Raw genomic sequence first — 20,781 nt, forward strand, 5'->3', positions numbered from 1 at the left:
AGACTTTTTTACAAATATATACAGAGTTAGTCATATATTATAACCTAATCAATGTTTTCCAAAGAGAGTCGTTTTTTCATCATGCCCTTTGAGCCAATAGACTGACTGTTTTTGACTGGGCTGCCCTGTACTGTACTCCCATGGCTAACATTCGTTATATCAATGGGATATGGTTGAGTTTCAGCCACGAGCTGGGTGGTTTGCATGTGGGAGTTCGATGGGGATGAGTAGTCACTGTGGCCTAGATGTTAACCACAGTGTGGCGTTAGTTCATCCACCTCTCTCCACTCCTGAAAGCATCAAATTACTGTTTTAACTGGCCCCAGCATCTGCTAAATACACTGCTAAACGTGCACGATAGTACTTCAAAACTTTCCAAATCATCCATATTATTATATATTCTGTTGTTTTCTTGTTCTGTACCTAGCTCACTAACTAACTGCGTTGGAGGGAGAGTGCATTGTACATGACTTGGTATTGTGCTTCTGAAAGCCCCCATTTTAGTCCTTGGCCAATGTTCTGGTCATTTTTCTGCAATAGTGAGCCTGGATAAATCCCCTCTTTGGGGGTGCTTAATTTGACACAAAAATTTGACAACAAGAAGCGGTTCATGTCCACCTCATGAGTCAGCAGTATTTACGTAGCGTTCCCTTTAGAGGTCGACTCAGCCCAGCACTTCTCCCCGGGCCAGCAGGCTGCAGGCAGCGAGTGAAGCTCAGGACATGACAAGCTTTGTCTTTATTGTCTTTATTCCAGGTTTTGTCTCACATTCTCATTAGTGGATGTCAATGGCCACTGCAGTTCAGAGACCACACAGAGCACACAGTACATTTGGCTTCATTAAAGAGGTACTTGTAAACGGGACTGGTTTGTTGGTGGGTTGCAGAGAGGGGGCGAGACCACCGCTCAGTCGACCGCTAGCCAACACTGTTTAATCAATGGCTGTTCTTTTGGGGGATTAGAGAGTAGAGCCACTTCTTTGGTTTTGGTTTTTAATAACTTAGGGAGATAATGGAGTTAGCCTACAGAGAAGCACTAGATTTAGAATTGCCTCCTTACAGATTTAATTGAACTCAGGTTTTTCTTATGAAGAAGATTTAAGCCTAAAGGTATTCAATTGTAGGTCCGGGAAGATACCAGTATCACGATACTCGTCAGTATCGTGGCAAGGAAACAAATGTTTAGGAAAACAGCCCTAATGTTGAAAACAAACATCCTTATGTTGTCATCCAGAGTCACGTGTATTTATTACATACAGCAGGATTTTAAAGAACCAAAGAGTTTGGTCTGCTTCGTGTTTTCATTTTTGACATGGAAATATTGAGATACTGGTATCGTCACAGCCCTATTTAAATGGTTCCACCACTTACTCTTTGCTTCTTATGTCATAGCCAATAAAATGTTGTTATATAGCCTGGTACAATAGGCTATAATAAATATAAAATGCCTCTCAAAGAGATCAGGTCAGATGTTTCCATCAGAGGAATTACCCATAGAAATAGAATGAACAGAATAGACTTGGAACCTCTGACTTTGGCAATTTCACTGGTAAACTCATGGGTGCACTATGTTCTACGCATTCTAATTCTATGGCATTACCACTACTACCCCACTGTAGCCTGCTTACTGAAGACCCAAATGAGATATCAGTGCCATCTTCATTGGCTGCATCCCAAATGGCACCATTTACAGTACTTCGCATGGTAAAACCTATTCACTGGTGACCCTCTATATTACTTCACCATTCCTTTCCTGTGTGGGATACAAGCAGAGAGGACCTGATGTGTCACCACAACCTTATAGATTTCTCCATATTAGACTGAGGTTAATCATCCATAAGAGGCTAGTAACCAGTAATAACCAGTAATCTAGAGTTTTTAACACATCCCTGATGTAAATGTTGTGCTTTTAATGCACTTGTAATGTGTATGAGTGAGAGTGGCTGAAGAGTGACATTGCGCGCGCGCGTGTGTGTGTGTGTGTGTGTGTTTGCGAGAGAATGAGAGTGGCTGAAGAGGGACATTGCCTGTGTGTGTGTAGCTTGGGGCTCTCAGCAGCTTGTCCCTGGGTAATTACATCACAAGTCCTGAGTCATCCTGGAGGCCCACCACTGAATGAGAATAGTGTTCAGAAAGAACCGGAAGACAACCCAGCACACCCCCCCTCTCTCGCTCTCTCTCTCTCTGTCTTTCTCTTTCCTTCTCTCCCTCCCCTGTCTTCCCCTTCCTTCCTTTCATTTTCCCTCTCTCTTTCTCCCCTCCCTCCACCCCTCTCGCTCTTTCTTTCCCTCTCTTTATCACAAGGACATCTTTTCTCTTTAGAAAAAAGAAGTGGAGTAGGTCAAGGAAGCGTGCCGTGTCTCCTCAGTCCTCATCACTCACTTGAATGTCTTTCTGTTCCTTTCATCACATTGGGATGCAATGTTGGATTGAAACATTTTCCACTTAGAGGTTGAGAGGTTATGTTCCTGCTCTTGTTCGGTGAAGTTAGGACCATGTGCTCCAATTCTCTACCCCCTGAAGTGTGTACTTGTTAACTTCTCTACACACATGGCAAAGCACGTGACTCCTCTCCTCATAATATCCAGTACAGTATGTATTCTAGGATAATAATACGATGTAAAAGTGATGTAATAGGCATAGTGGTGTAGTACTGGTTGTGCTATCTCATTCCACATAAGGAGTGTTAGCTGCTGGCAGTAGTAGTGTGTCCTGTTGTAGTACAGCATGGTAGGTATGTGACATGGGGTTTTCCCCACTGACTCACCAGGCAGGCCAGTAGTGAGGTAGTGATAAGTCAATGAGGAGAGGGGTGTGGCTGCAGTGACAACTGGAAGTCTAGTATAGTGGCATGTACACTACACATAGCCCTACTTACTACTATCACAGAACATTCGTTTGTCTCTTCTTTTCTCTCTCTTTCTCTCTATTTCTTGTTCTGTCTCTCTCTCACCTCACTCTCTCTCACCTCAGTCTCTCACCTCTCTCACTTTTGTCTGTCTCTGTGTATCTGCTCTCTTTCACTTTTTCTCTCCCTCCCTCCCTCTGCTCTCCCTCTCTCTTTCACTCTCTTCCTCTACTTATCTCTCATCTTTCACTATCTCTTCCTCTACTTATCTCTCATCTTTCACTATCTCTTCCCCTCTCTACTTATCTGTATCTTTCACTATCTCTTTCTCTCTCTCTCTCTCTCTCTCTCTCTCTCTCTCTCTCTCTCTCTCTCTCTCTCAATTAAATTTCAATTTAAGGGGCTTTATTGGCATGGGACTCTTTCTCTTGCTCTCTGTCTCTATCTCCCTTCCTCCCACCCCCTCCTCTGTCTGGTCATACTCCCCTCCCCTGCCATAGCCCCGCTCTCTTTAAGGCTTTATGGTGCTTTCAAGACAACTGGAAACTGATAAAAAATTGCGGTAGAATTGTAACGTCAGTGATCTTCAGGTCGGAATGTCGGAGCTCTAGAAAGAGGCCTGACTTGCTGACTTGGAGTTCCCAGTTGTCTTGAACGCACTGAAGTCGGAAGTCAGATTTCCCAGTTTCAAGTTCCCAGTTGTTTTGAACGTGGCAATAGTAGTGAAACCCTAAATCATCCTCTCTGACCACTATGGCTGCTTCCTGCTTCCTGCTTCCTACACTGGAAGGAAGGGAACCATTATCCTCCTTCTCCCTTCAGCATAGTGTTTTGTATATAGATATTGACCCATTGAGATGAGAGGATGTTGAAAGGACATCGGCTAAATGTCTACTCCAGGCGGGGTGGGGCAGAGCCTTTGTCAGTCCAGTCAGTGGGGTATTAAGTATCTGAAGTAAAACAAAAAAAAGAGGGGTGGGGGGCGAGCCGAATAGTGAACACACTAAGTTTCCGTGTTTTGTTCTTTTGAGAGAAAGAATGTTGGCATGAAGCTAGACTCGAGGGGAGGCCAACGAGAAGTTCAAGTACTCAGGTTTGTTTCATTTAGCCCGTAATGAGCCTTGCGCTGTCGTGAGAGAGATTTCTGACTGCAAAGTTCAAAGCTGAGCCACGGAGAGAAAAAAGAAAAGAAACAAGCCCTCACTTGAAACTTCAGAACATGTTGGGAGGTTAAAACGACGGCTTCTTTCACTCTGCCCCACACCCTCTTAAATGATCATTTTCACTTTTACTCAAAAAGAATCCGAAAGCTATTCAGAGCTGCAGCCTGATAAAGTTGACTGTGTCTGTGCATGACTGTGCGTCTGTGTGTGCGTGAGAGAGAGAGAGAGAGAGGGTGTGTTTGTCTGTGAGTGTGTGTCTGTGTGGGAATGATTACATCAGCCTGAGCGAGCCCTATGATTGGTTAAGGAAGTGTGGTTTGATTCACTACCTAAAAGCCCATGGCTGTAACCCTTTGTGAGAGAAGCAGAGGGAAGTTGTCAGCTAGCCGGACTGGAAATAGTGCCATCTGCTTGCTCTGTCCTGCACTAGGCAGAGGAGAGGAGATTATGTGACAGGTACCATAACAGGCAGCCGCTGACAGAGAGGAAGGAACTGTGCTGTACTAGTCTTTTTTTCAACCAAGTTGAGGAGAGGGTTGTTCGTCTGTGTGTGTTCTGTGCGGAGGCAGGCTCACTCCAAAAATGCCATCGTGCTCTCCGGACTGCTGCCTATTACAGGCCGTAGAGGTAAGCTCTTAGAGACATATTTAACCGCTTTTACCTTTTTCTCTGAAGTCTGACAAAGGTTAGCTGAGACAAGGGTCAAAGTATATGCTTTAAAGGTCGAAGATAAAAATAAAATAAAAATGTAAGATATGACGAGCGAGGAGGGAATATGTGAGAGGCTCAGAATGGATCGAAGCCCGCTTGAAAGGAGGAATCGTTTTTTTCTTTCCTGTCGAAAGAAGATATGATGTTCTGTTGTAAGGCTTTGAATTTGTTGAAGCTATAGCTGGAGAAGGGAATGAGAATGTATTTTTACAAGGCATCATGTTCAAAGTGTGCGTACTGTAGCCTAAGTGGGAAGGCTAAGGAAGCTAAATTCCTACTAAAATCTCTTTGCGGGAACCAGAGGAAATAGGATCTGTGCTCAGAGGGGGATTTATCAAGGCTTTATCCGTTGTTTCTATTAATGTGCTATATTCCTCTTTACAGTATCTTTCTATACAGCTCATTTCAGTATCTTTCTATACAGTATCTTGTTCTATACTGTATCGTTCTATACACTATTTTTCTATGCAGTATCTTTCAGTCAGTGGGTAATCTCTATGGAAACAGGTGGTGTGGATTGAAGGACTAAAACAGTCCCCTTAGTATTTAAGCTTGAAGTATGATTCTGATGAGTGTCACATTTATGTTTTTAGAACCTATATTTTCCCACAAACCGCTGCCATTGAGAAAGGATTGTATATGTCTGGTATGCTCATCAAACGCGCATGGTTATGAATGGAAGTGAATTAGCTCTTGGTATTATATTGCAAATGTTGTGCTATCTAGTTATGCTTTCTATGTAAAACTATGCCTGCCTACGCCTGAACTATGCGTCTCATCTATCTGAATTATGTCTGTCTGCCTACGAGCTTGTGTCTGGGAATAGTTCTAACATGAAAGGGCCTTTTCATTCCTCTTCTAGATTATAAACATTTTCAGCGAGGACGGCATGGGGAAAGTAGTGGAAATACCAGCCGACATGACTGCAAGAGATCTTTGTCAGCTCCTCGTGTACAAAAGCCATTGTGTGGACGACAACAGTTGGGCACTTGTTGAGCATCACCCTCTTCTCGGACTAGGTAAGTGGCAACCTGGTGCGCTGGATGCGTGGGCTGGTGGGCAGGCTGGCTGGCAGGACATAGCCTAGCGCTCCCTCCCCCCTCGGCCCTCGCTCTGTGAGAAGCCAACTGGATAATGAACATGTTCTCCTGCTCATGTTAAAGTCAACAGAGGTCTCGCTATGGAAACCAAGAGTCATCATAAATAATAGATAGCCTACATCTGTAGCCTATATTTTCTCTTGTATATCATTATTTTGGTTAACAGTCGTTAGCTGCCTGTCTGTGCCTGCTCTTAGTCTTTTAGACGGTTTCAGAGTCTGGTGTATGGGGCACCTTATATAGTACACTACTTTTGACCAGAGCACTATGGGCCCTGTTAGAGGAAGTTCACTATGTAGGGAATAGAGTGCCATTTGAGATGCAGTCTGAGACAACGGGCTCTTAGTTCAGGACCATGGAACCCTCCTGACATCACTCTCCCAAACCTTAGTTTGTTACCGTACCTGAGAACGGATATACGGTCACTTACAGTTAGAGATAAGAATGTACCAGAACATGGTCACGTGTAATAATATGGTAATAATATTGTAATAATATGATTAGAGATGTTCTTTATTATCTAATTCTGGACCAGGAATTGCGATCACTGGCTCATACAGGTACTTTGCTGTGTCTAGTTACTTTATAACTAGTCCCTCCCCCCCCCATGCTAGTCAACATTTGTACAGGGACTTTACTTTGGGCTTATACCATAGCTGAACAGGATAACGCTAGTCTCACTGAATGTTTGATTCATTGAAATGAGGTTGTGTAAGTGAAGACGTTAAGAGTTCTGAGAAGCAGAATGCTCCAAACTTCAACCCCCTAAGGAACGAGCAATTATAAAACACATGTTGTGTCTGGGCTTATATCTTCATTATAGCAGATGGGTAAAATGAGAGTACTGTATTTCTGGGAATGTTTAGGCCTAAACACTGAAATATAGGCTACACAATATGTACGCACAACATGAAGGGTAACAATTATATGCAGTAATTATTTAGGTTTTATGTTGCATATGTGAAGAGGGTGTAGTTCATATTGATATGTGTGTCTGAATTATCCAGGTTTTGTATGTTTTTTTAAGGAATTTGCTAAAAAAACATAAATTTCCTTTCGATATCCTGAGCGCATTATAGTCCAAAGGAAATGGCATATTTATTTCAAAATCTTCAAACTAATAACACTATATGGCGATTAGAACACAACAATATTACATATCTGAAGCACAGGCCTCTAAAGCTCTTAAAATACCGTCACATGGTCTGTTCTGATTGGTTTGGTGTCGGCGCTGCCAAAACCGTGCTAAGTGCAGTAGGGATAACCAGTATAACTTCATCCCTCTACAATGGCAAAATTCTACAGACTATGGATGCATCTCAAATGGCAATATTTTCTTATAGTGAACTACAGGGCACTATGTTGCACTATAAGGTGCCATTTGGACGCAACCTCCATTCGTTGTAAAAGGAACCAGGGCTGATCTGACCTTTAGAAGCCACCTGAATGGAGCTAGGGCAGGCGCTCTATGGTGAGTCGTCCACTAGAGGCAAGGCAAGGTCACTCTTCCTAATTGCTCCTTAATCTGACCAGGCCTGTCCAGATGGGCTTTGTTGTATAAGAATGACATCCAGCCAATTAGATATGTTGCTTTCCCAACCTTGCTCCCAATCCCCTCGCTAAGGAGGAAACTGGAAAAGACAGGGAGACACACAGATCCAAAATGGAGACGGAGTCCCTGACTCCCTGGTATAAAGAAGGCTAACGCTTCTGTCATTATTGAGTCGTATCTTCTCTTCAGAATGGCGGAGTCCAGAGGAGATAGTTGAAAGACAACCCCACAATCAGTGGGGGTGTTTCCTTAGAGAAAGAAAGAGAGAGAGAGCGAGAGAGAGAAGGAGAGAGCGAGAGAAGGCCACTGTCAGTCATCGGGTGAATAGAATAGCTGATAAGAATAATGGCCAATGACCCTCCCTCAGCTTCCCCCACAAAGGGTTATAACCTCTACAGGCTTTAAGCTAGTGAGTCAGGGGCTTGACTGACTCATGGTCAGAGAGGAAGTGACTCACCAAAGAGCCTCAGTAAAGGCAAGGTAGAGGTGGTACTGGATTGGCTCTCCATTTTTTGGGATATAAGTGGACTGGAATCCAACCAGGTTGCAACATCAGTATGATACTACCCACATAGTTTCTGAAAACGTCCACATTGTCTATTTCCTCTTTCTCTCCCTCTTAATGAGTGAGAGTATCTTACTGCTTGTCCAAGAAAGCCTGGGCCCTTCCTCCCCAGTCCCCAGTGTCTCCTTTCCTGCTGCCAAAATCTATTTAGGAATCCTGCTTCCACAGTTGGATGTGAAACATGTGTTCCTGCAGAGAGAGCAGGGGCCAGGCAGGGTCAGTGGTCCAGGCAGACAGCAGGGCCTGTATAGCATAGCAGCATAGCCCCACTAATTGTTTGAGAGAGGGGGGAGTGAATGTATGCTCAAGACATCGACAGGATGGGGGGGGGGAGGAATATAGCGGGGTTGGGGTCAATTCCAGTCAATTCAGAAAGTAAACCAAATTCCAATTCCAAATGTTCCTCGTTGAAAAGCATTGAAGAGAATTGGAATTGGAATTTCAGTGTACTTCCTGAATTGACTGGAATTTAAATGGAATTGATCCTAACCCTGGAACATAGTGAGAACATGCTGATTTGTCTGCAAGTTTTGGATAAGATAAGGGTGTGTGTGGGGTGGAGTGTTAGGGTGAGGGGGTGGGCAGAGTACGCAGGGAGTGGGGGATGGGGGGGGGGGTCATAGGCTGAACTGCTTGTTCTTTCATTGTTTGCTTTTCACCCAATGTTCAGACATGAAAATGTCTGACATGAAAATGACTACAAATGTTGTTCTTTTTCTTGTTAGAGACGTGATATTGTGTCCTTATTGTAGGCTTCCATTTGGTAACTAGCTCCTTCTCTCTCTCTCTACAGAGAGGTGCTTGGAGGACCATGAGCTAGTGGTACAAGTGCAGGCATCCATGACCAGCGAGGGCAGATTTCTGTTCAGGAAGAACTATGCCAAATATGAATTCTTCAGAAATCCCTTGGTAGGTTGTTTTTTGTTTGTTTCCAAAGAATCCCAGAGCTCGCCTGCAGAGTTTTTGCTTGTCCTATTTATATTCTCTACATGTGTAAACCGTTATAACAAGCTAAACAGCCTGGATTTTATTTTTTGTTTACAAGCAATGCATTTCATAAATGAGTGGAGAATGTTTGATTGGGCTTGTTAAATTTTGCATATTACCCAGAAAAATCCTACTACACTCTCACAATCAAGTGGGCCTCATCTTTCACTAACTTTATAGGAATGTACCCACTCACACTCAGAAAAATGATCAGATTGTGATAATACTGTTAGACTGGTGGATATAACTGTCCAGGACTCAGAAAGACTAAACCAGGGTCCGGGAAACTGTCCCTAAACATACTTATTTAAGAAACAGTTTGAAAAGCTATGAGACAAATGCTATTGTTTAATGTTTTTCTTCATTTTAATTTGGGAAAGGGGATTCATTTAATGTCTCTTGGCGTTCCACCTCCATCCTTCTGAGTTTCCTTTTACCCACAACCTCCTCGCTAAACGACTGCTTTCCTCTCTCACTTACCAACAGAATTTCTTTCCCGAGCATATGGTTGCATGGTGCCAGGAAACAAATGGTGCAATCCCACCATCTCAACTTTTACAGGTATGTACCGTAGAACCGTAAAGACTCCACTACCTCAGCATACTGCATACTTCAGTCTGTGTTGTGTACTGTGTCTGATCTCACCTTTGACCTCCTTGTGCATGTCTTGTCAGAGAACACGCTGTAACACTTGATGATCTGTTGACATACGAGTGTCTCTGCACATGCAGGCCAGACGTGCCTAACAGACAGACAGACAGACAGACAGACAGACAGACAGACATTACAGCTTCTGAAGGGAAGCAACTGTGAGAGGAGAGTAAAGGAACATACTGAATGTTATAGCACAGCGCTTCAGGCCATCATCCTCCCATCCTGCGCCAGGCAGCACAGCGTAGCTGCATGGTGCCTTGAAAGACCTGAGGCTCTAATGGAATGAAGTTTACATGTTCAGCCTGCAAATGTAGTAGTGTGACAAAGCGTTATTAAAAGGCCCATAACTGGAATCCATCCACTATGGCAGAAAGCTTTTAAAATGATACCATTCCTGACATGGTCAGATTGAAGGAGCAGGCTGGTGGCGGTTCCAGGAATCCAGTGAAGGCAGATCATAAACAGTGGATCACTTAAAGGTGCACTACGCAAAAATCGCTATGCTATTTCCTGGTTGCAAAAATTGTAATAGTTAGCCTACTTTCAGTCATTATGTAGAGAATCAGTGTGCAGTCTAAACCACTGTAAAATAACTTTTCCATGACCAAAAATAATGTATTTTCAGCTGTTTGAAGCTGGTGTACAGAGCCGGGAGTGAAAGACGCAAAAGCGGAACTTAAGAACGGGAAGCAAATGAAATGGCACACATAGAACACATCTACCGTGTCTTAGACTTGCTTTCAATGAGAATGTCAGATCCTTAACTTCAATTTCTATGTCGGTTTGGACGGGTCGTCAAAAAGTGACATATTGCACCTTTAATTAGTGTCTTGTCAGGTCAGGAGACAGTTCTGTATTCTGCAGGGCATGTTAAAACCAGTAGGTGCTTATCTTATCGCTCCAGTCAGTTCTTGCAACAACTTGCTGTCAGAATCAGAACTCCTTGTTGAATTGTCTGTCTCTATAGTGTGTATGTGTCTTGGTTGATACTGTTACATAAGACAGAACATCTGTCTGAACATTTCTCTCCCATGCTTAAAGTGGCTCATAAAAATTGGTCTCACAAGAATGCCAAGATTGTTCGTTATATAAATGTTTGTTTTCTGGCTAGGAAGGAAGGCGGTGGAGGGTTATTTCTCTGAGACCCATGGAAATGATGATATTTGATTTGTGCTAAAGCCTTCTTCTCTCTCTCTCTCCTTTCTCAGAATTTCTTGAACTCCAGCAGTTGTCCTGAGATCCAGGGCTTTTTATACGTGAAAGAGATGGGCAGGAAATCCTGGAAGAAGCTGTATGTGTTCCTTAGACGCTCAGGACTTTACTTTTCTACGAAAGGAACGTCGAAGGTATTTGGCCAACTCTTTTCTACTGTATGCTTAGTACACTAACTCTGTTAGTATTAGGCTTGTATTGCTGAATCCTTGAGCCAATATCCCACATTTAAACTGCACTAGTAATAGCCTACAAAGTCTAATACTTTAGTTGCTAGTTAAGAGGCTGCTTGCCTCAATCATCTGTGTACATACTTGCTGCTCAGAGATGCCTGCCTTCTCTATGTCCCATACAACCACACATGCTGCTATTGATTTGAGTGGAGCTCTGCTCTCTGTTACCTCCAGGCTTAAGTTTCTTTGTGATGAAATGACATCGGATATTGATTTATCCTCCACAGGAGCCCAGGCATTTACAGTTACTAGCAGACCTGGAGGACAGCAATGTCTTCACAGTAACAACAGGCAAGAAGCTACACAGTGCGCCGACAGACTACGAGTTCTGTATAAAGGTACGTTCAAGAGAAAGAAAGGCCTCTGCACTCGAGGCATTGCAAGTCATTCAGATGCTCATATGTTGTCTATTATTCCGCTGTCTTCTATGGAGGACAAGTCGTCTCCTATTACAGTTATTGAACAGTGTCGTGTCTAGACTGTGTCTGCTTCCCAAATGGTGCACTATATAGGGAATAGGTTGCCATTTGGTACGCATCCTGTATCTTGCCTGACGAGAGGCAGGCTGCCATTGTGTGCTCTGTGTTGACCCACTTTCTGGCTATATAATAAATGGATAGAGAGTGAAACCAAAATCTAACAAAATCCTATTTTATTCTGCAACAAGATCAGGGTTGGGTAGGTTCCTTTCTAAATGTAATCCGTTACAGTTACTAGTTACCTGTCCCAAATTGTAATCAGTAACATAACTTTTGGACACTTTTGGATTACCTCAACTCAGTAATGTAATCTGATTACTTGCAGATTACTTTCCCCTTAAGAGACATTAGAAGAAAAACATTATATTACCAATTGAACAACATATATTGCAGGATAAATCAATGTTAGAGGTTACATTGCTGGCCATAAATGGATGTTGCATTTTACTTTATGGGTTTGTTATGTTGGCTTCTTCTAATCCATTCTTTCTAGTTTTATACAGATAATAATACAATTAGCATACAGTATTTACAGTCATTCCAATTAATTTAATACCCCTTTATCTTTAAGAATAAGACCTAGAAATATGGAAGTATAGATTAGGCAAATTGTTTTACCTGAGCACAACCCAAAAACAAAGGACTTATTAGCCTACTCTGTTGTTTTTGTTGTCATGGAGGACTGATTGGGCTCATTGCTTCGAGTAAGAAAAATAAATGCTGCTCTCATGGAATGGCATGCTTTGAGCACTTCCCGAAAAGAGCTATTTGCATGGAAAAAATGTATGCCATATGCTGCATTTGCTATAGGCCTATTGTATACGTTTTTGTTGGTGACACTTTGGTATCTGGATAATTTTCAGCTGTTTAAGTCTAAGTGTGTGAGTTTGATCATGTATCCATTAGGCCCATGGGCATTTTGAATCAGCACAAATTAGATTGAGCAATAAAAGCCCCACTCATGGACTTCTTAAATGAAACTTGTTTTTGACAGTATGGAGCACAATACCACAGAGGAGTTTAGAAGGGAGCAACTCAAACTTTTATTCCATAGGCTGGGATCCGCACTATGCAGCTGTTGAGGGAGTGCATTTTTTCACTCGCTGTCCACTGGTTGCAAAAACAATGATTGATAGGCAGCTTAAACTTCAATTCAACCACTATTTGGTTAAAATACACAGAAACATCTACAACAATCACAATCCGTAATGAGCAAATAACTAATAGAGAGAGCAGCGGTGTGATTCACATCATTGTGCTATGTCGATATCAATAATACGTGATATCCGTATCGCCCGTAGGCTACACCACTGCTGTCGTCCTTACCTCTACGCATTTATTCAAGTTGGATAATCTTTGGAATGTAGCCTACAAAAGCCCATTCCTGCTCTTTTCCCGCAATCCATGTAACGCATTTGGTGTGTCATCATAGAGGTCTCTCACTCGCTCAGGTGGAAAACCTAAACTTACACCTTTTCAATGCTGATTTGAATGTCATTGAGACAACCGAAAGGTGTCAAAGAATCTCTGATTTTCAATGTAATCCTAGAAGTAATCATCCAGTTTTTCAAAAGTATCTGTAATCTGATTACAATATTTTGCTGGTAACATAATGGATTACAGTCCCCCCCCCGCCAACCCTGAACAAGATCAACTATCATCTCATGGGATATGTCAGTGTACGAGGGAGGAGGGTTTTAGTACAACCATACTGTCTGAATGGTTGTTTCTAATGATGAGGTGTTTGTTTGGTCTCTCTAATTGGTTGTTGTGTGTTAATTGACAGCCCAACAAGAGGACTGAGCTGAAAGAGTTGAGGATGTTGTGTACTGAAGACGAACAGAGCAGAACTTCCTGGATGACAGCCTTCAGACTCTTCAAGGTACCAACGCCATGGCAACAAGCCCTCAATACACTGCAAAGTACTGCCTCAGTTATACCAGAGGGTTGTATCAGATGCCAGTTCACTTGGGTTGTTGTGAGAGTCAGTTATACCATGCTAATTTGAATACTGTCAATCTTTATGAATTTGATGAATATTTTGGAAGGTTTGCTATTGGTTGACTTAACCCAAACAAAAGCAAACCTTTTCATTTGTGGATATTCTCCTTATTCTTCACAGTATGGAATAGTCCTCTATCAGAACTACAAGATTCCTCAGCAGAGAAAAACTCTGTCACACTTTTCAACACCAGTGGTAAGCCTCTCCTTTTAGCTCCTTACTGCCACCATGCCAGCCAAACTGTTGTTTACATCCAGACTCTTTCTCGGTTGTCTTTCTTGACTCTTTGTGTCCTCTATTTCGGTGATTCGAACCAGCGACCTTTCGGTTACTGGCCCAACACTCTTAACCTCTAGGTTCCCTGTCCAGTGCGTTTTGAGAAGGAAGTGAGGAGAGAGGGGGACTTCAATGACAGACAATTGAGAAATAGCCCTAGTACTGTAACAGGGCATTTTCTACATTGGAATTGTATTGGCATTGACACTGCTTTGTCTCCCTCTAGCGGAGTGTGTCCGAGAATTCTCTGGTTGCCATGGATTTCTCAGGAAGGATAGGCAGGGTGATCGACAATCCCTTGGAGGCCCAGAGCGCTGCCATGGAGGAGGGCAATGCATGGAGAGTGAGTCTCTTTCTACAACATTACTACAATATTACTATTACAATGGTTCTACAACAACAATACAACATTACTACAACGTAACTACGTTACAGCAATGTTACTACAACGTGACCACAATGCGACTACGACGTTATTAAGATATTACAATGCTTATATGACCTTATGGTCTGAAAGAAGACTTACTGCTGAAACGTTGGTGATTTCTAAATAATCTGAGCAAGAGTGCAACAACTTTTCTTTGGGTCATGCTTGTCACAAAGCTATCATGCTATCCGTCATGCAGCTGTGCCAATGAAGTAAGAACCTTTTATTAACCAACTAATCCATGTTTGTTTGTTCTGTATCTCAGAAGAGAAGTCAACGGATGAACATTCTAGGTAGTCCCAGTCCACTACATCCCTGTTTATTAAACTCAGGTAATTCAACAACATAAGTTCTCACAATCCCTGTGTTATTTGAGTTGGCTACATTCTGTGTAGATAAAGCCTTGACCCTGTCCTAAAGCTCTCCTTTCCACTTCCACGTCCAGTTATTCACAGAACACAGCTGTGGTTCCATGGGCGGATAACGCGAGAAGAGTCCCATCGGATGATCCACCAACAAGGCCAGGTGGACGGGTAAGACTCCTCAGTCGCTCCTCAGTCTCTGCAACCACACAGCCAACCTAATATTTGATTAGGATTTATTTCATTATTAAAGTGTCTTGCATCTTCAGAATGCCCAGCCCACATGCCAATATATGTTGGATTTAAATTTGTAAATTTGACAGACGTTGAAGTTTTCACCAAAGACTGATTTTCCCCATTTTCTGCTCAGGTTGTTTCTCTTGAGGGACAGTCAAAGCAACCCAAAGGCCTTTGTCCTCACACTGTGCCATCATCAGAAAATTAAGCATTTCCAGATCTTACCGGTAAGTGAGCTTTACCTTGACTCTGGGCTTCTTCTCTCTTTGACCTCCCCCCTCTCTTATGTCTACAGGCACACTAGAAAACCAAGTAAAACAGACAACAATTTTATGGAGTAAAGTAACTTTTGTTGTTCATTACTTCCTCTTGTTCTCACCTGACTGTTGTCTCTATGGTCCGTCCTGCAGTGTGAAGAGGACGGCCAGATCTTCTTCAGCCTTGACGACGGGTCCACCAAATTCACCGACCTGATCCAGCTGGTGGAGTTCTACCAGCTCAACAGAGGAGTCCTACCTTGTAAACTCAAGCACCCCTGCACCCTCGTAGCCTTATGACCCCTGACCTATGACTTGACCGGACTCTGCCTAAAAACAAACTCAATACTTTTTCTTTAGGAGAAGCTGATGTGATGAACTCATGTTGTTGTTGATGTGTTATGAGCTGCCAGAGACTGCGGATGGAACGGGACGGAGTGGTTGGTGGGTTAGGACGGACGCTAGTGGACTTCAGTGACCTCTGTGTTCCGGAAGGAAGAAGGAGATAAAGAAGCAAAAAATAAAGCAAAAAGATGCACCACGTTGTTATTAACTCATATAAAAAAACAAAAACATTTTCAAGTTTGTATTCATAGTCACCAATAAGCTCTGATCCACTGACACGGTTTAGTGACAGTTTATGAGATCAAAGTAGTTTTTATTTTCCTTGTCCAATCATCAGGACTTTGTTTAGTCTGGGCCACTTTTTTACATAATGAAAGTTTTTTTTGTGTGTTACAAATCATCTATACTACAACCTTTTTTTGAAAAGCTGATTGTTTTCTAGTTTGGCGCTTGTGAAACTGGGAACAGGCCTTTCCACACTGACTGAAGAAGAATTCCTCTACTGTCTCATTCTTCTCGTTACCAACAATGGCAAATCCCTCCTGTGTTGGAGGGATGGATGGACTGATATTCGTAAAAAGAACATCACGAGACAGATCACGAGGCCAGCTGTCTCTGTCAAGCTGTGGGAAAGGAGAGGCGGGAGCTGGTAACTTAGGATGGAGCTGAAGGATACTCAAGGACTACACAGGATACATTCATTCCACTCTCATAGGACTTTTCTTCATTTCTTTCTTTCTTTCTTTGGTGACCTCACAGGCTTTTGTATTCATAACATTTTAGTACTGCATCATCAAATGTGTTCTTAGTCCGTTTTAGTTTCTTATCAGTAGTCTGGAGCGTATAGATTTCTAACAGTCACACAACAACAACTAAATCACTACATCCAGTTCAGTGTTAAATCAATCCATCATGAGCTCCACCATCCGGTGTTCCACATACAACCACATGAACTTCCCCCCCAAAATATAAACAACTACAGGTATTCATTCACTCCCTATCTCATCTACTCATTTAAGTCCATGTAGTAGATAGCTGTTAAGGTCCACGCTGCTAGCCTAGTCCTATACCGTGTGCTATAACCAACCCTTCTATTGTTGCCTACAGTACGTATTCAGAATGGCACTAGGCTACCAAGCTGCTCTTCAGGTGATAACAAGCAACATAACAGCCAAGGAAGGCTCTGCTCTTGGGTCTCTCTTGGTGTCAACGCAATAATAATCTATATGTAAAACATTGGAAAGCATATGGCCATCTTGTGGACTGTAATTCCATATTGTAAGCTTTCTGAAGATATGGTTATGATTATATGACTAAAACCTAACTTAGGCCACTGGGGAGGGTGCCACAGTTTTCTTTTAAACCCACCTGTTTGCATTCCCTCCGTCAGAACACAGGGAAATATAACCACTACACCAACCTCTTGTGATCCACTAGAGGGATCTGACTAGCTCAGAGTTGATGTGTACAGTCCAAGGTCGGTCTGTCTGTTGTGCTGTCTGTAGAATTGAACTGGAATCAATCGACTCGTCTGCTGTGAGGACCCATCTTCTTAATCCAAGGGTGCGTCCCAAATGGCACCGTATTCCCTACATAGTGCATTACCTTACTTTTGACTAGGGCCCATAAGGCTTTGGTCAAAAGTAGTGCACTATATCAGGAATAGGGTGCCATTTGGGACGCACACCAAGTCCATTAATTTTGGACTTGTTGCTTTTCTTTTCCATGATATGATTGTTTTTCGAACAGACACTGTGAAGCCCTAGTAATGGATGATGCCCTGAAGTGGAAGGGTTTTTACTGTCCAGCCTTGTCCAAGGTTGCAGTGAACACACAGATTTGTAAAGATGCTTTTACCTGTAATGCAACATTAAGAAAGAGCCATCTTTTTATTTTATTTATGGTGTCTTAAGCTAGATAGATTCAGATACAGAATATTAGCCACACTATCTACAAGTTCTGCACAATGACCTTTTTTAAAATAAGATGCAATGACTCAATCATTTCAAGTATTGTTTCGCAAATGTATTTATTTATCTAGATGTGAGTGATTACTTGAAATGTAGCTCTTTTCTCAGCGCTGTTCGGTACTGTTTTATCATTACCATGGAATGATTGAACCGCGTAATTATTACATAGCATCTATTACATAGCTTATATTTAATTTCTTGCTTTTTATGTTTGAACACTCAAACTATTTTATCACCAACACTTACTATGAAGTAACGTTCAAGTGGTGTTCCCTAATGTCATGGTTTTTATTCCAAATTGGTGTCAGTAGAAAAAGTGTGGGGAATAAAAGTCACTAATATTTCAGTCACAGTGCGTTTCACATCGATATTCAGTTTAATGCCTTTCTCTCACACATTCTTCTACATTTAGGAAATCTTTTCACATTAACTCCTCAATAATATTTCAAACACACAGGTTGAATTAGATTACATATAAAACATTTTTTTTTACATATTTAAACATTTGACCTCTTAAGTGTGACTTTCACTGATACTGTCAATCGAATTAATTTCATATCTGGATATTTAATTCGTGAGTTGATTTTCAAATTCACACTGTTATTTGAGCTGTCAGTTCAGTTGCTCTGTCCCTTTCATTACAGTTAGTTGTCTTCCATTTTACAGAACTTTCACTCGTTAAACTTTGCGTTAATTAGAACTTTGTTTCTTGTGTCAGAAGTGAAGCTATACCTTTACGGTACTTGAGCCACAATTGCAAAAAACAAATTGGTGTACAGTACATTAAATAGCCAAGTCTTTTCCACAACATAGTGTGTTATGCGTATTATCCAATTAGAAAGGCTTGGATGTGATGGCACCACTAGATGCCCACTGCAGTACCTTTTCCATGGAATTTTGAGAGCTACACATCACTGTTTATTGGGTGTGACCAGAGCCATGAATATATAATATATGTTAATGTGGGGCTCTGGGTATGGCATCATTATGACTATACAATGAGCAGGTTAGGTGCCAAAGCTGTTTCCTACTCCTATGCTAAATTAGGTCAAAAAGTCAGACAATATATCTTCCCATTGGTCATAATGATTTCAGTAGAAATCAGTTAGGATTGCCTCCTCCGATGGTAATCTTAGCTGTACAATGTTATCTGCAACTCATGTAAAAGTTGTGTACTGAATCAATGTACCATATTAGCATATGAAACCATGTAGATACAACACTGTATTTAGGTTACAGATCACTATTATTACCGCATTGGCTTACTCTTAACTACTTATGAAATGAAGAAACTTGATTTATTTTAGTGGTTTTTATCATTTGGTTTAATGTGCATATCGAGTTTGTTTCTTATGTGTTTGTCATGTAAAAAGCTCTTCACAAATGTCTGTAATATTGAAATGTTGCTGGTATGGAACTGGAGTTGGCTTGGGCATGCATCTTTTCATAGTTCCTGCAAGTCATCTTAAGCTACTCAGACATCACTGACTTCTCAACACTAACTGTTTAGGCCTGTTAGATACAGATACATAGGTGTTTTTCCTATTCAGAAACATTCATATCAGAGGCGACTTCTCTCACATAGTGTCTTGCTATGAACTTGTAGAATGTTACTAGTGACATTGAATCACCTGCAAAGTAGTGAACTAATGAAAGTGAATTAAGTAAATGTACTTTTTTTATGTCAGAGAAATGAATGTAACTGGGTTGCTCAGGGTTGACATGGAGCCTGTTGAAAACTGGTCATATCGTCAGACCAGTGAGATTTTGTATGTGCAACGAATACATTGTGTAGTTCTTTTGATCAACTTGGGGTTAATAGTATTTCACCAAACAATATTTTCTTTAGTAAGTAGTTTGGCCTTTATGATATTCTTTCAGCATACCAGTAGTTTCTCCAAAACAGTAGTACAGCACAGTTGATGTAAGGTGTCCTCTTTTCTCTTGTGTACGTCTGTTTGTCTCAAGAAGCCTAAAACGCAGCAGGTGTCTCTGATGACCTTTTTCTCTGCACTAAACTAGAGCTGACTTTGGACCGTTCACGGGAACCTTTTCCAGTGATCGATAATGACTTGTGCTTTGCATATATTGTCACAATGCAAGATACAGTGACTGTACAAAGGAGTAAAGCAAATATATATAGATCTATATAAATATAAACGATTATGTATTTCAGGGAATGCAAAAAAAAAAGAACCTGTATCTCTTTTTAAGAGAAAGATCCTGTATTCATACTGTGCTTTGCTTCGATCTGTAAATTTGCTGAATGGCTTATATATCTTAATTGTAACCTTTTCAGGTATTTTTGTACAAATAAGGGACTGATATGTTCTGTTTATTGTAATTAGAATAAAACATTAATACATTGCTATTAATTTAAGCTGTGCTGTTTTGTCTTGGTAGGGAAGTCCTCATCAAGGTAATTACAAATGCATTTAAATCACTACTCTATTTGCAAATCATTCTGTTTCTTTTGAATACTATTGCAAATGCTACTTCTTCTAGATTACAATTCTACTGCAATTTACCATGAGTTTAGTTATATATTTTCATCTAGCTTGACATGTCTGCTTGAAATGTCAACTGTACTTCACCCTGTTTGCCCACTAGATGGCAGACAACCACTACGAATAGCGAATCAAATACTCTACTTAAATGGGCAATCATCCATTGAAACAATAACAAAGCATATTCCCCACACTATGTTTCAGTAAAAAGCTGAGGGATGGGGCTGGAGTAACCACTCTCAAATTCATAGACAGAGCTATGGATGCAAAGACTGACCATCCATGATATAGAAATTAAAGTTTTAATCTTGTATTGAGGCCATGTAGTTTGTTTACATTTTCTTTGTTTACAAACATTGAAGTAAAACAAGCTTATATTTTGGGTTCTGGTGGGGGGTACGACAGTTGGACTAAGCTCATGAGGCATTTATAAGTTATATTCTTCAAGAATCATTTGGAAGCTACTTATCATTCATTTATAAATCCCAAAAATGATGTAGCAACTGCAGATTGCCCCTTAAAGGGACAAATGTCAGGAACTAACATATTTCAAATGTTCAGGATTGTTCACGTCCCAACAATCAATATTCATTCAAAAGCATTACAGATGTTGGCACAAAACGGTTAAGAGCTGAGAGGTACAGAATTTGACTTGGAAAATGTACTCTATACAGACCTAATGCTGTGTTAATAACATCTTGTAAATTTGTAAATACAAGCATACAACTGTAAAGAAAAATCCACTTGACCGCCCCTCCAAATGGTAATTACTAGGAAACTGTTCTATTATCCCTGAGCTCCGACTTCTCCCATGCTGAACTCTGACGTAATCCACTGAGGATATGACCTCTATAACAGTATTTTCGGCAGTTAAATGAAACAACAAAACATTATT

At 41.3% G+C, this 20,781-nt stretch overlaps 1 protein-coding gene across 8 annotated transcripts in view; it reads left to right on the forward strand.

Annotated features, from left to right (window-relative positions):
• LOC139573569 (growth factor receptor-bound protein 10-like) overlaps nt 1-19,754 on the forward strand; it is a 78,782-nt gene extending 59,028 nt beyond the window's left edge. For 7 of the 8 annotated variants that reach the window (XM_071397180.1, XM_071397181.1, XM_071397183.1 and 4 more), the window contains 12 exons: nt 5,584-5,740; nt 8,732-8,847; nt 9,412-9,486; nt 10,788-10,925; nt 11,252-11,362; nt 13,290-13,385; nt 13,626-13,700; nt 14,008-14,124; nt 14,474-14,540; nt 14,654-14,741; nt 14,941-15,034; nt 15,218-19,754. In XM_071397180.1, coding sequence (XP_071253281.1) covers nt 5,584-5,740; nt 8,732-8,847; nt 9,412-9,486; nt 10,788-10,925; nt 11,252-11,362; nt 13,290-13,385; nt 13,626-13,700; nt 14,008-14,124; nt 14,474-14,540; nt 14,654-14,741; nt 14,941-15,034; nt 15,218-15,364 — 1,281 coding nt within the window. In that variant the 3' untranslated portion in view covers nt 15,365-19,754. Of the gene's footprint in view, nt 1-4,284; nt 4,638-5,583; nt 5,741-8,731; nt 8,848-9,411; nt 9,487-10,787; nt 10,926-11,251; nt 11,363-13,289; nt 13,386-13,625; nt 13,701-14,007; nt 14,125-14,473; nt 14,541-14,653; nt 14,742-14,940; nt 15,035-15,217 lie in introns of those variants that run through there. The other variant, XM_071397187.1, reaches the window with a different exon arrangement.
• The last annotated feature ends 1,027 nt before the right edge of the window (nt 19,755-20,781 follow it).

Source organism: Salvelinus alpinus, chromosome 4 (assembly GCF_045679555.1).
Source record: "Salvelinus alpinus chromosome 4, SLU_Salpinus.1, whole genome shotgun sequence".
Lineage (NCBI taxonomy): Eukaryota > Metazoa > Chordata > Actinopteri > Salmoniformes > Salmonidae > Salvelinus > Salvelinus alpinus.